Here is a 14,814-nt window from a genome sequence, read left to right as displayed (position 1 = left end):
CTCTGAAATCAATAAAAAATATGTGTATTTTTTAAACTGTAGTTTAGCCTCCCGTTCAGCATGGCACAATGACCGGAACAGACGGATGAAGACTCTTGAAGGGATTTCACTCATGTTGTGAGTTACTGAGGGAAGAGAGTTGAGAGAAGGCAATCACCCCTACCATGAGTGGGCGCCAGAAGATAACCCTGAAGTGTCGACGGAGAAGTAGAAATAAATCCATACCCGGCAACTAGCGGGTGGTGTGCACGTGGAGCACAGGCCAGACCGCCGAGCCCGCCTTTCCGAAGCGACAGGAGGCGCCTTAGACACATCCGAGTTTTTAAACGGCCTGCATGTTTCTCTAAGAAACAAAACATCAGGTTCCAGAAACAGGGCAGCCCCGCGGCCAGAGAGCCACGGGACCGGCCTGGGGCGGCCTCCTGCCGAAAGGCGCTGGTTCGCAGGGAAACACTGCCTTAAGGCAAGGGTGTCACCCTGAGCGCGGGGCTGGGAGGTCCTCACACAGGAAACCCCCCGAGCCCGCTTACTCATCCGCAGAGTGGGGGTGGGACACAGTCCAGGGCCTCAGTTCTTTTTAGACTGGAAACCAGGGGGGCCTGAACACTTTTAGGGAGCAGGGGCTCTGACGGAGCTGCCTGCACCCATCTCCTCTGCCACAGACTCCGGGACCCTGGGCCTCGCCGGGCCTGTGTCCTTGGGTGCCCATGGCAGACAGCACCCACCCCCTGCGAACACCGCCAGGCTTCCACGAGGGTGCCCTTGCAGAGCGGGCACTGGGGCAGCACTGACCCGGGGGGCGTTCAGTGCCCACAGCTCACTCTCCTCTCACTCTCCGCTGCTCAGCAAGCCGTCCAGCCCGGGCTGCTGTGGAGTCAGAGGCGTCCGGTGTTCATGAAAAGCCTACTATGTGCCAGGCACTGGACAAGTGCTAGTCCTAGGACCGGCACATCCTGGTCTTCCAGTCTGGCTCCCCTCACCTGTTGATCAGGAGAACGGCCGACGGGACTTCTCCCCCGGCTCCTGTGCCGGGGACACAGCGGGCTCAGTGAGCGGGCTCACCGAACGTGGCGGGGCTCGGGCACGCTCCCTGGGTAACGCGGTGTCCACTCCCTGGGTTCCCAGCTGGCCCGGCCCCCGGCCGCGTCCCGCACATCAGGGGTGCCTGGAGGGACTGGCGGCCAGGACGCCGGCGGGTCCTCACGGTCCGAACCCGTCCTCCGGGCCGGACGCGCCACTCCCCCCGCACTGCGCGGGCGGGTCGGCGCCTTTCGCTCCCGCGGGAAGGGGGTCCGCCCGGAGTGGGACCCCCGCGCCGCCACCGCGGCCCCAGCCACGGGGAGGCCGGGACATTGACAAAAGGAGGGAAGTTTCTCCGTCCGGAGCCGCCCGAGGCGCGCGCTGCGGGCTGACAGCCGCGGGCGGGCGGCTCGGTGCGGAGGCGCGCGGCCGCCAACTTTTCCTGAAAGACCGGCCGCCCTATCGGAGCGGAGCGGAAGGTCAGCGGGGCGGGCGGGGGCGCCGGGACGCCCGGCTCGCCCGGCCGCCCGCGAAGTTGGCCGGCGCGCCCCACTTTCCTTTTTGTCTTCGCGGCTCCGCGGCTCCGCCGGGCCGGCGGCCGGGCGGGGCGGGGGCGCGGGCGGCGGCCGGGCCTCCCCGCTCCGCGCCGCGCCCGCCCCGCCGCGCCGCCTCCGCCCGCGCCCGCACAAAGCGCGCCCGGCGCCGCGCGGCCCGCACGCCCGGGGCCTCGGCCCGGCCTCGGCCTGAGGCGCGGCGGCGGCGAGGAGGCGCGGGCCCGTCTCCGGCGCGGCGCCCCCGCCCGCCCGCCCGCGCGGCGCCCCCGCTCGGCGCCCCCCGATCCCGCCGCCCCGCGCCGCCCGCCCGCGCCCGCGCCCGCGCCCGCGCCCGCCGCCGGCCCGTCGGTCCCGCTCCTCACCTCGGCATCGGCGGCGGCCATGGCCCGGGCCCGCAGCGTGGCCCCGCCCCTCCCGCGCGCCATCGCCCCGCCCGCGCCTCGCGGCCCAGGGCGGGGCGGGCGGACGGCGAGTCTGCGCCTGCGCCCGTGCCCGCGCCTGCGCACTGCGGCCGGACGACCGTGTCCGCGGCGGGGCCTGCGTCGCCGGAAGCGGGGCGCGCGGGCCGCCGGGGGCGGGGCCCGGTGGGAAGGCCGGCCCGGGGGCGACGCGGCCCGCGGAGGGAGGCCTTTCCCCAAACACCAGCTCCCCACATTAGGCTTCCGGCGGGCGGGCCTGGGGGGGGGTGGGGGAGAAGGACCTCTGACCTCTAACCTCCGCGGGCCTTCTCTGGGGCGGGCCCTGCCCTGCGGCCCTGGGCGGGGCCCTGGGCGGGGGTGCGCCAGGTTGGGAAGGGGTGCCCATCGGGGCTGTGCGGGTTAGGGGGAGCCCCAGCTGGGGAAGGTGTCGGGGCTGCGGAGGCCGCCGAGGCGAGAAAGGGGACTGGTCCCCTGGGGAGAATGGCTCCAACTCGGTGGACGCCCCACGGGGAGCGCTGTCCGAGGTCAGAGGGGCTGCGTTAGGGAAGGGGCCGCGATGAGGAGCGGTGCCCCGCCCCGGGGTGCCCCAGCCGGTGGCACGTCGGACTGAGAAGGAGGGTGCCTTGTTGGGGAAGGTGCTCCACGTCCCCTTGGGGAGGGTTACCCACGTTTGGGGGTGTTCTGGTTAAGGGAGATGCCTGACTTGGGGGTGCCCCCGCCGCGCAGCGTCCCTGATCACCCCAAACCCCATGCCCAGTTGTGCGCAGGGACTTCTGTGGAAGCACTGGCTTAGGCCTACCGTTCCCCAGTCCAGACCAGTTCCTACCATCCCCTGGGAGTGGAGGAGAGAAGCGTGGACTGCAGTAGGGGTTCTCTGGCCAGTCTTCAAAACAAGAACTGAAGAGGCCAAGTTGAAGGTGAACCGGCCCCTCCCTCGACCCCATGAAGGCTCGGTCTCCCGGGAGAAAGACGCAGGGAGATGCCTTTAGTCCATCGTTGACGGTGCACACAGGTGCAGAGGAGGAAATGGATGCTTCTACCCCCCAAGGAAACCTTCCAGCGGTTTCTTTCTGGCAGCCTGGCAGCTCGTGACAGGCTGGGGACCCCCAAGCCCGCTCGGAGCCTCAGAAAGGAGGCTCAGGAATTACCCACCATGGTTCATGCCCCTAGCCTGGCCCGCCTTCAGCCACACCTGCCTCCGGGGCTGTCCTCTCCATCGCCACTCCTGCCTTGGGCCCTCCTCTGTCCCTTCCCAGAAACCCTTTCAGCTCAGGGATCTGAGTGGCTCACTTCTCTACCATCCTTCAATACCACCTCACCACTTAAAAAATGATACTGCACCCCAGGACTTTGCTTCATTTTGCTTCGTAACCACATTGTCTATTTTTCCTCACTATAATGTAAGTCCAAAAGGCCAAAGGTTTTGTCATGTGTCCTGGTGTTTAGAACTGCACTTGGCATGTAGGATTCAAAGTGAACATCAGTGGTTGAGTGTCGACCTATGAATCTGGAGGTCACAGGTTGATTCCCAGTCAGGACGTATTGCCTGGGTCTCAGGCTTGATCCCCAGTGTGGGGGGTGCAGGAGGCAGCTGACCCATGATTCTCTCTCATTGATGTTTCTATCTCTCCCTCTCTGAAATCAATAAGTATACTTTTACATGAACATTAGTTCAATGAGTGATATGAAAAATCCTTTGCCGGGCAAATACCAAAACAAGTGAAATGTCAGAGGTCGGCCTCACGCCTGCTTTGGGCCATGAGGGCAGCCTGCCCCTATCCTCGGGATCACTGGCAACAACATGCCAGGGGCTGCCCTCTGCATGTGACAGGTTAACGCTAACCATCAGGCCAGTCCTCAGAGACAGATCGTTGTTCTTATCCACATTCTGTGAATGTGCAAACCAAAGCCAGGAGTTGTGTTCAAGGCCACGCAACTGACTAGGGGCAGAGATGCGATTTGAACCCGTGTGGACTTTACTTTCGACTGAGGCTGCAGCTTCTAGCAGATGGTCAGCAAACTCATCAGTCCGCAGAGCCAAATATCAACAGTACAAGGTCTGAAATTTCTTTGGAGAGCCACATTTTTTAAACTGAAACTTCTAATACCACTTCTTCAACATAGAGTCACCCAGGATGTGGTATTTTGTGGAAGAGCCACACTCAAGGGGCCAAAGAACCGCATGTGGCTCTCGAGTCGTAGTTTCCCGACCACGGTGTTAGGTGATCCTGTTGGGGGTCAACTTTGTGCTTTTCTCCAGTTTTCATCCTCTTTTCATCCTACACATAATACAATGTGACCTGGCGCATGGCTTCCCGATAAAGAGCACATTTCCAACCACAAAGGGTGGCCAGTGGGATGTGGCGAAATGGATCATCCACCAGCCTATCCCCCAAAAGTAGGCCCAGAAAGCTGTGTGAGGGTGAGAGCCGTAACAGCTGCCCTGGGTCCAGGGGTGGGAGCCGGACCAGAGAATGCCAGCTACATCACGAGGCCCAAGCCCTCCCTCTGGACTGTTAGACGTTCAAGAAATAAATTGGTCCCACCTGTCCCTTCATAGGCCCATGCGTTTGTCATAAGTTAAGGAAACAGACCCTCGGCCAAGGTCACCTCCACCCAATGGCAGAGCCAGACTTTGAACCCAAAGTCTTAACCCCACCTCCCGTTTTCCCAAACTTTGTTCCAGGGCCGCTGGCCAGGTAGGGCTTGCAAAGTCCTCAGGATGCCCCTTTGGTGAACATCTTTCCGCAAAACCCTGACGCTGTCTGCTCGTGCGTTCCTGAGTCCCAGGTCAGGAGCAGGCCCGGGTGCTCCTACTGGGACGGGAGGCAGGAAGCGGACTGTGGGACGTGGCAGTGGTGCCAGCAGCAACGTGACCCTGGAGGCCAAGGCTCAGGGCCAACCCTCCCCTCCACCCCGCGGGACTGCCTGCGGCGCAGCTCTAACTGCGCTCCTGGAAGGGTGGGTGCCGGCTGGGCGGCCCAGGGGTGCGCGCACAGGACGGAACAGCGGGCTCCGAACCGGCGCCTGGGCTCCAGCCCAGAAACCGGGCTCCGGGGTCCAGGGAACCGGGAGGGAGGACCCAGGAGGAGGGGCGCGTCCAGGAGGGGCTGGGCCAGAGGGGCAGGTGCCCGGAAGGGGCGGGTCCAGAAAGGCTGGTGCCCTGGGGGCAGGGCTTGGTGTGGGCAGGCCTCATCTGGGAGGGAGGAGGGTGGCCGTGGAGGGCCCCCAGGCTGGGCCGGCGCATGACCGGCCGCAGGAGGGCGCCCGAGAAGCCGCGCCCAGCACTACAAATGGAATGCTTTATTTACAGGTGGGAGGTGGGGTCCAGCCCTGCCGGCCCGGCCCGGCCTGTGGCCGGGGAGAGGCCACCTGCAGGGGGCAGGCCGGGCGCATCGAGTCCTGAGACGGCCGGTCAGGCCGGGAGCAAAGGCACGAAGCCCTGGGCGCCGGTCCCATGGCAAAGGTTGGCCAGCCGGGAGAAGGCTGCGAGGGGTCAGCTCCCGGGGGTCAGGCCGGGGTCAGCTCCCGGGGGTCAGCTCCCGGGGGTCGGGCCGGTGTCCACACTGCCGCAGCTCTGCTCATAGGACGGCGGGGCCTCTGCGGAGAGAGGGAAGTCAGTGTGGGGCCCATGGCACCTCCGTACCCCGGCCCCTGGCCCTCACTCACCACAGGGCGGGGCCCACAGGCTGTACTCCGGGGGGAGGACCCAGGAGCTGGTGGAGGGCACCGGCCCGCCAGACCCGTCTGCGAAGTAGGGCACAGTGGCACCTGCGGAGACGCACAGGGCCGGGGGCAGCGGGTGGGAGGCAGGGCCGCTGCCCGGAGGGCAGGGTTCAGAGGCGCCGGGCACGGCACCGAAGGCGGCAGGCGGCCACAGCTGCACGTGGCTCTTGGCGAAGAGGGAGACAGGGTCCGCCCCGTGGGGTGGGCCCGTGGCCCCGGCCTCCGCCTCCTCCTGGGGCGGGGCAGAGGGCACCACCGAGCACTGAGCCCCCCAAGGCGGCCCGGGGCCCGGCTGGGGACTTGTCGGGGCCGGGTTCACAGCGATGTTGCCGATGAAGACCGGGAGCATCACAGAGGCTTCGGGCGCCTTCAGGGAGAACTGCGAGGGGCGAGGAGCGGGTGGTGAGAGTCCGGACCACCAGGCCCCCTCCCCACTCCCCTCTCCCCGCCCCCCGCCGCCCCCCAACCCCAGCACCTGCAGGTAGTAGTCGACGTGGATGAGGCTGCAGCCCGGCAGGGCCGACTGGGGCAGGGGGGCACCAGGATCTGCTCTTGCCACTGGGTCCGCCGCCAGGCCTTGACGCCGGCGCCCTCCACGTCGGCGATGGCCCGCACATCATAGATCCAGCGCTTGGCCTTATAGGACACTTTCTAGGGAAGGGCCAGCCCGTGAGCCCCGGCGGAAAGGGGCCACCCCCTCCCCCACCTCCCGCGGGACCTGACCTGCAGCAGGCTGGCCACCACCGGGCCTGTGTCCTTGCCCGACTGGTTGTCGATGTCGGCCTGCAGCCGCAGCACCTGCCCCGCCACGTAGCCCCGGAGGTCGGTGCTGGCCGTGAGCACCACGCTGCCCGTCCGCACCAGCTTGTAGGAGAACTTCTTGGTGGTGGAGGCCACATTGGGTTGCTGGGGGGAGGCGGAGGGGGGAGGCAGTTGGTGGGCCCTGGCCCAGCCCACTCGGCCCTCCGGCCCCGGACCCTGGACACAGTACGGTCAGGTCCGAGACGGGGAGGTCACTGTTCTTCCAGACCCTGCCAGTCTCCCTCCGCCGGGGACAGGGCGTGGCCACCTGCCCCCCTCACCTCGATGTCCGGGATGCTGTTCAGGTTCAGGGGGCTCAGCACGTAGAACGCGCAGCTGCACTGGTGATCCTTGGAGAAGCGAGGCGTGTCGATGGTGGCCCGCACCTGGTACGCGATCTTCCCAAAGGGGCCCTCGAAAGACGTGGGCGCCGTGGCTGCAGAGAGAGCGCGGACTGGCACCCAGCCGGCCCCCCCCACACCCCCTCCCCCGCCAGCCGGCCCCCTACACCCCCTCCCCCGCCAGCCGGCCCCCCGCCTCCCCTCCCCCGCCAGCTGGCCCCCCATCTCCCCTCCCCCGCCAGCCAGCCCCCACACCCCCTCCCCTGCCAGCCGGCCCCCACACCCCCTCCCCCGCCAGCCGCTCACCGGGAAGCAGAAACTGGAAGGGGAAGCTGTGCTCTCCTGTAGGCAGGCTCCCTGCGGAGACAGCGGGGAGGTGTGGGGGGGCCAGGGCACCTCCGGAGCCTGAGGGGACACCACAGGGCCCAGGAGCGGAGCAGGCGCCACAGCCAAGCGGCTGCTGGGACGCCCAGCCAGTGCCCAGCGCCCAGGGGCAAGGCCTGGGCAAAGGATGGGCCGAGAGCTTGGCTTAAACCAGTGGTCGGCAGACTCACCAGTCCACAGAGCCAAATGTCAACAGGACGACGACTGACATATCTTTGGAGAGCCACATTTTCTAAACTGAAACTTCTCCTAACGCCACTTCTTCAACACAGACTCGCCCAGGCCGTGGTATTTTGTGGGAGAGCCACACTCAAGGGGCCAAAGAGCCGCATGGGGCTCGCGAGCCGCGGTTTGCCCACCACGGGCTTAAACAACAGGGGGCCGGGTTGGGGTTCCCGGAGGCAGACGGGAAGGGGGGAGGACAGACAGGCTGCCGGGCGGACGCACCTTTGTCCGCCAGCGACAGGGTGCTGTTGACGTAGCCCTCCTCGGCCACGCAGGCGGCATCGTTGGCCTTGGCGGAGACCCTGCAGGAGCCGGTGCAGCTCACCCGGATCGCTGAAAGAGGGCGGACCGGTGTGAGCCCCAGCGGCCACCGGCCCAGCCCCTCCCTGCCCCAGCTCAGGCATCCAAGGAGGGCTGGCAGCCCCCCCACACACTGGGGCCTGAGAAGGCCAGCAAGGGTTTGCTGCCTTTTGGAAGACAGCTCCTGCCCATCCCCCTGCCCCGTGCTCACAGGGAGGCGCTGGGCACCTGTGCTGCTGCCCCGGGTCGCCCAGAGGGCATGTCTGGGCCCGCCAGACCGGTGAAAACCTGGCTCCCAGAGCGGGTGCTTGGGGAATGAGGAACAGAGGCCCGCGGGGCTGCTGGCTGCTGACCGCTGACCGGCCTTCACCTCCCGGGCAAGTCAGTTAGACTGGGAGGCACCTGCACCTCCAGGGAGCTGCGGCCTCACCCTGCAGGAATGTGGTCAGACCCGCCTGAGCAGAAAAGGCGCACAATGGCGGGTGGGGTCAGCCTGGACTTCCTGGGCCAGCGCTGCCCAGCAGGCTGATTTTTGCATCCAGAGAGGCCCGGTCCTCTCCCCAGCTCCCCAGCTTAGCGCCCGGGCCAGGCACCCTCAGCAGCCTCTGTTCTGTGGTCAGGAGCTCGGACGCTTCAGTCAGACAGCTCTGCTCCAAGCCCCAGAGGGGCAGAAGCCACGCGGGACCGACCACCAGCCCGGGAGGCGGGGCACCGCAGGCGGAGGGGCAGGAGCTGAGCGGCAGGTGGCCCCACGGCCCCACCCACCTCTCACGCAGGCCTGAGTCAAGGCCAGAGACCGCGGAACTCCGCCCAGTCCCACTCCTTCCCTGACTCAGTGTCAGGTGAGGGGAAGGTGACGCAGACCTGACACCTGACTGACGGAGCCACCACGGAGGAAGCGCCAGGGGGCCCAGGCCCGGGCCAGAGGTCAGCCAGGCCAGCCATGGCCACGGAGCCCAGGGCTGGCCCACCTGCTGACAGACGTCCCGTGCCACCCTCCGCACATGGTTCCTACAGACCCTGGCTCTCCTCCGCCCCCGTCGGCACTGCCAGCCACCAGCCTTCGGCCTCTGTGCCATCCATCCCATCTCCCCTCGGGGGCCCAGCCTGCTCTCTAACCCTCGCTCCTCCGTCAGCCGAGGCCCCTGGGTCCAGGCCTGGAAGTGTCCTCACCCTGAAATCTGGGCAGCAGGGCTCCGACCGCCCCTCACGGCCCAGGGGCAGCCAGGCGGGCGGGAGCAGGCAGGGCGGGCCGGGCAGGGTGGAGGGCCGGGGAAAGCGCCCAGCTTTAACCCTCCCGTGGACGGGCACGGCCCCACTTGATCCCGCTGCCCTGGGGATGCTGGGGCCCACAGAGGGTGCCAGAGGGATGCAGTGGTTCCCGGACGGGCCCGGTGCCCGCCGGGCACTGCCAGGTGACCCCAGTGGACGGCGCATGGAGCTGAAGAATGGATCTGCCCACCTGTGCCCAAATTCCTACCGCCACCGGGAGCTAAGTCCACTCAGCTCAGGGACGCGCTGTTACTCTGGGTTTACATAGTAGCAGATGAGGCACAGGTTCCACTCATTTGTAACCTTCCAAATGGCAACTATTCGATCCTGTGATGTGCCGAGGGGAAACAGACAGGCGCTGGGAGTAACCAAACGTAGGCGCCAGGGGCCTGGAGAGGCGCCAGGCAGGGTGGGCAGGGACCAGGGCCCCAGCAGCTCTCAGAACCTCACGCCATCCATCCGCCCAGGAGCCCCGAGCACCACCCGCCCCCTCGTAAGGCCAGCCATCGGGGACCAGCCCCCGGGCCCGGTGGGTGGCCGAGACTCCCCCCCCCAGCGTGGCCTGCCCCCCAGTGCTCAGGTGAAGAGCAGTGGGAGCACCTGACCCGGAAAAAGAACCGGTATCAGAGCGAACACTGGTTACTCCGAGGGCAGTGGCCTTCCCAATGCCCAGCAGAGAGGCTCCTTGGGGGACCCCAACTGAGTGAGCCGCGTCCAGTCGCCGTCTCTGAGGAAACCGTCCCGTCCCTTCCACCCTCTTCTCTGGACGATGGAGCAGAGGGATGGACACACGCAGAACTGCCTGCCCCTGGAGGAGAGCACAGCCCCGCCCCGGCAGTGCCCACCACGCAGGTGCCGACGGGCAGGTGCGCTCACAGCGCTGAGCAGGCTGCGCCCTGGGCTGCGCCATTTGGGTCGGACCGCTCCGTTTCCCAGTGCTGGGACGGATAACGGATGGCGGCACTGGGCTGACGGGTACCCCTGTTTGGATGTTTGGGGCTGCTCCAGTTCTCCAAGGAAAATCATCCCGTGGCCCCACTGGGATGGCTCAGTGGTTGAGCATCAACCCAAGAACCTGGAAGTCAGGGTTCAATTCCTGGTCAAGGGCACAGGCCCTTTTGCCATCTCTATCCCCAGTGAGGAACGTGCAGGAGGCAGCTGATCAATGGTTCTATCAACACTGATGTTTCTATCTCTCCCTTCCTCTCTGAAATCAACCCTATATAATAAAAGGCTACTATGCAAATCGACCAAACAGAACAACCAGTTGTTATGACATGCACTGACCACCAGGGGGCAGACACTCAACACAAGAGCTGCCCCCTGGTGGTCAGTGGGCTCCCACAAGGAGAGCGCTCCTCAGAAGCCAAGCTCAAGGCTGGTGAGACTCTCCTGCCTTGGCGGCTGTACTAAGCATGTTCAACTGAAGGCTTTACCTCTCCGCCCCCCAGGGCTCCTGGACTGCAAGAGGGTGCAGACCTGGCTGAGGGACACCACCCCTGAGTGCACCAATTTCATGCTCTGGGCCACTAGTAAAAATATATTAGCCCGGCCGGTTTTGCTCAGTGGATAGAGCGTCAGACTGTGAACTGAAAGGTCCCAGGTTCAATTCCGACCAAGGGCACAGGCCCAGGTTGTGGGCTCATCCCCAGTGGGGGACTTGCAGGAGGCAGCCGACCCATGATTCTCATCACTGATGTTTCTATCTCTCTCTCCCTCTTCCTTCCTCTCTGAAATCAATAAAAATATATTTTTAAAAAAATTTTTAAGAAAATCATATTTTCTTTCCCTACGTCAGCCCTTCTCTCTGTCCTGGTTCCAAGTCTGTCCCCCGAGGAAGACAGCGCCCACCCAGGCTGCCGGGAGGCGGGCCACTGGAAGTGGGGAGGGTGATGCCGGCCAGGGACAGGAGCTCAGTGAGGGGGTGGGGCTGGCTGCTGTCCTTCCCCATGTCCTCCCGGGATGGAGGTCTCCCCACTGATCACTGGCTGGCAGCAAGGGCTCAACAAGTATCTTTTCAATAAAAGACGGAAAAGAGCCGATCTGTCCTTTCCCCAACCCAGGCTGGCCAGGAGAAAGCCCAGCGCAGCTCAGCGCCCACACGCCCTCTGCTCCCTGGGTCACCTGACCAAACCCCCTGCCCCCCGCCCACCCTCCACCTTCCCCTCTCCGCTCTGAGGCCCGCACTTTACGGGTGGGACCACCAGCGGGGCTCCCTCGGCCTTCTGTGGCAGCTGTCTGCTCACCCACAGCCCACCGGCCACACGAAGGCCAGGGGGGCTCTGTCCAGGCCAGACCAGCCCCCCACAGCTCGGGCTGTCCCTCCACTGTAGTCGCAACAGCCTGCTCTCTCAGGAGGCTGACAGGTGGGCAAGCCAGGTGATGAGCTTGGCACGGGGCTCGGCGCCCCAGCTGCGAGGCCGCGCCTCCTTCCGGGACCCAGCACAGCACTCCCGTCCGCCAGAAAGCCGGCCCCATCCCACTTCCCACCTCTCGCTGGGCCCCAGGAAGGACCGCGTGGCCCCTGCTGTGCCCCTGCCACACCCTCTCCCACCCAAACCCCAAACTCCAACTGGGGAGACGAGATAGGAGGTGACAGTCTCATGGGGAGGAGACTCCACAGGCCGAACCCCGAGCGAGAGGTGAGCAGGCTACTTACACCAGCCTCTTCTCAGACCCCGTGGCCGCCCACTGTGGGGCGAGGGGCAGGGGAGGCCTGTCCGGGACGGGGCAGTGGCTGCCCAGGGGGCTCTCGGTCCTCAGTGGGGACCAGAAGTGCTGAGCTGTCAACCACACAGGAGTCTGGAGGGCCACGGTCCAGGGGGAAGCCGGGCAGCTGTGGTCTTGGCTGAGCACCCTGAGGTGGAGGAGCACCCCGAGGTGGAGGAGCACGCCAGCAGGGACATGACACACAACCTTGTGTTCAGAGTCAGGGATCCCCCACCACCCCTGAGGGTCGAGCCCCGAGGATCCACCCGGGCCCTGGGGGACACCTCGGACAGGAGAGGCGGGCACCTGGGGAGGGTGCTAGGGAGGGCAGTTGCGGCAACCTGATACCCAGTCCAAAGCCCCAGCAGGGGGGACAGGCCAGGAGGGCTCAGGTTCACCTCCCAGATGCCAGCGGGGCCAGGGGCCTGGGGCACCCAGGGGTGAGCAAGACACCCCTGTGCACAAGAACAAGCTTAGACTGGACGTAAGCAGGTGCCCGGGTGGGCCGTGGGTCCATCTGGGAACCAGCAGATTCGGCAGTGGGACTGTCTGCGCCAGGAGCCCAGCCCCCCAAGTAAGGGCCCAGCAGGTGCAGGGCACAGCGGACCCCGCAGACCCGGCAGCGAGGGGCGGAGCTTGTCTGTGTCCAGGTCACAGTGGGCTCTGCCAAGGCGGACAGGCGCTAAGCCTTCACCGGGCGGAGAGGACAGGAAGGGCAGAAACGGAAGCCTGGGCCACCCGGGCCTCCCAGCTCTGCCCCGAACGCCGCCGGCCTCCCACCCAACACTCCCAGCAGCCGGGACGCCGGAGTGGCGCCCACACGGGCCTCGGACTGTGCTAGGGGAGAAGGGGGTGTCCCAGACCCAGCGACATCGGCGGCGCTTCCGGGAGCCCCGGCCCGGCCCCAGGAGCCGGCGCAGCCACCTGAACCCACTCCCGCCCGGCCCGCCCGAGGCGACCCGCGCCCACCTCGGAAGGGCAGAGGCGCCCCCAGGCACACGTGCACGGCCCCCGCCAGCGGCTCCCCGGGGCTGTAGACGAGGCGGCCTTGGCTCAGGCGGATCTCGAAGAGCTGCACCCGCCCCATGCCGCCCGCGGGCCCGACCGGACGGCCGCTCGCTGCTGCCCCCGCCCGCCTGCTGGCCGGCTCTGCTCTGAGCGCCACACCGGTGCGACTCGCCCTGGACCCCGCCCCGGACCCCGCCCCGCCGGCCCTTCCTCCAATCGGGACACGCCTAAGGCCAGACAACGCCCCTCATGCAGATGTAATCACGCCCATGTTTCCGCCCCCATTATGGGGCCACGCCCTCTACCACGCCTTACGCTCGGGAGCTCGTCCCCGATTCAGCCACGCCCCCACCTTCCAGGTCCGCCCAGGCCACGCCCCAGGCCACGCCCTCCACGGGCCCGCCCCCAAGCGGTCACGCCCCCGTCCGCTGGGGTTTTCCTGGCCGGTCCCCTGGTCTCCTCTGTCCCCACGCGCGCCGGTCAGCCCGCGGCCCCGCCTCCGGCCCGCAGGGTGGAGGTCCGGCCGGGTCCCGGGGTCCGGCGCCCGGGCACTCCCGCTGCCCCGGGAGAGTGGCCGGCTCACCTCCCGAGGAGGCGGGGCCGCGGCCGGGCTGGGGCTGGGGATGGGCCGGAGGAGACGGGGCCGGGTCGGGGTGGGGGTGGGCCGGAGGAGACGGGCCGGGTCGGGGTGGCGATGGACCGGAGCTCTGCGGAAGGACGTCCGGAGGGCTGCGGGCGGGTGTGCGGGCGCTGGGAGCTCGTGGCTGTCCCGGGGCTCAGGGTGGAGTCCCCGGAGCGGCCTGGACACGTGGGTGCGGGGCTGGAGTGGAGGGGGCGCGAGGCTGAGGGTGCGTGGGGCGGGGTGTGCGTGGCTCCGGGGCGCGGAGGGGCATTCTCTGATGTGTGGTCTCCGAAAGGCGAGGCGGGTGGAGAGTGAGGTGGGGGCCGGGCGGGGGGAGAGTGAGGTGGGGGCCGGGGCGAAGTGGGAGACCGAGAGCCCGGGAGAGACGGCCGTGCCCGCTCAGCTCAGAGCTCGGAGCGCGGCCAGGGGCGCCACCGCTAGTTAAACACGGGGCCTGTCGGAGGCGTCGGGTCAGCGGGGGGAACGGGTGGCGTTCTCTGGCGGAGGAAGCTGGCCTCGGTACACGCTGTTCGGGGCGTGGGAGAAAGTCACGGCCCGCAGGTCTGAGATGCCCGCCGGGCGCTCGCATGAGTTTGGGGAGACGGAGGATTGGAGATCCGTTACGCGCCCTTGTGTGGACGGAACTCGGGGCGCTGATGACGTTGAAGTTTGGGGTGAAACCACGGAGACCTAACCTGGCCCTCAGCTAATGGGGCGGGACTTCCTGCCCGCAGGGTCCTGCGGGGCCACGGGAGGAAGGGCGGGGCCGGGGAGCCCTGGAGAGCAGGGGACAGGCAGGTGGCGCCGGACTCCACACCTGGCTCTCCGGAGCCTGATGCGCCCCAGAGGGAGAGTCTGAGTGTGCAAATGAGGGGATTCCTGAGACAGGGCGGGCTGCCCAGGAGAAGGAGGGGATTGTGGGCATCCCAGAATGCCACAAGTCCCTACTGAAGTCAAGAAGGAAGAAGAGAGGTGTGCTGACATCTTTCTCTAAACGTCCCTTAAAATATATATATATATATATATATATATATATATATATATATATATATATATATCATTGATTTTTTACAGAGAAGAAGAGAGAGGGATAGAGTTAGAAACAACGATGCGAGAGAAACATCAATCAGCTGCCTCTTGCACACCCCCTACTGGGGATGTGCCCACAACCAAGGTACATGCCCTTGACCGGAATTGAACCCGGGACCTTTCAGTCTGCAGGCCGACTCTCTATCCACTGAGCCAAACCGGTTTCGGCTCAACGTCCCTTTTTTTCAAAATATATATATTTTATTGATTTCTTACAGAGAGGAAGGGAGAGAGATAGAAGCATCAATTAGAAATGTCAATCAGCTGCCTCCAGCACACCCCACACCGGGGATGTGCCCGCAACCCAGTTGCATGCCCTTGACCAGAATTGAACCTGGGACCTT

At 66.0% G+C, this 14,814-nt stretch overlaps 2 protein-coding genes across 5 annotated transcripts in view; both read right to left on the bottom strand.

Annotated features, from left to right (window-relative positions):
• The window catches only part of EHMT1 (euchromatic histone lysine methyltransferase 1), a 64,796-nt gene extending 62,739 nt beyond the window's left edge, over positions 1–2,057 (bottom strand). For all 4 annotated transcript variants that reach the window (XM_084898907.1, XM_084898909.1, XM_084898908.1 and 1 more), the window contains exon 1: positions 1,937–2,057. In XM_084898907.1, the coding sequence (XP_084755033.1) occupies positions 1,937–1,999 (63 nt within the window). In that variant the 5' untranslated portion in view covers positions 2,000–2,057. The remainder of the gene's footprint in view (positions 1–1,936) is intronic.
• Positions 2,058–5,139: 3,082 nt separating this feature from the next.
• ARRDC1 (arrestin domain containing 1) lies at positions 5,140–12,895 on the bottom strand. Its single transcript, XM_084898911.1, is given in 9 exon segments — positions 5,140–5,593; positions 5,663–6,098; positions 6,195–6,253; positions 6,256–6,370; positions 6,443–6,625; positions 6,802–6,956; positions 7,168–7,218; positions 7,693–7,803; positions 12,721–12,895. Coding segments are annotated over 9 exon segments (1,293 nt in total). The 5' UTR covers positions 12,839–12,895; the 3' UTR covers positions 5,140–5,528.
• Between the last annotated feature and the right edge of the window lie 1,919 nt (positions 12,896–14,814).

This window comes from Pipistrellus hanaki, assembly GCF_964339955.1.
Source record: "Pipistrellus hanaki genome assembly, chromosome: 11".
Taxonomy (NCBI): domain Eukaryota; kingdom Metazoa; phylum Chordata; class Mammalia; order Chiroptera; family Vespertilionidae; genus Pipistrellus; species Pipistrellus hanaki.
Note: the sequence above shows the minus strand (reverse complement) of the source record. Positions and strands in the feature narration are given on the sequence as shown.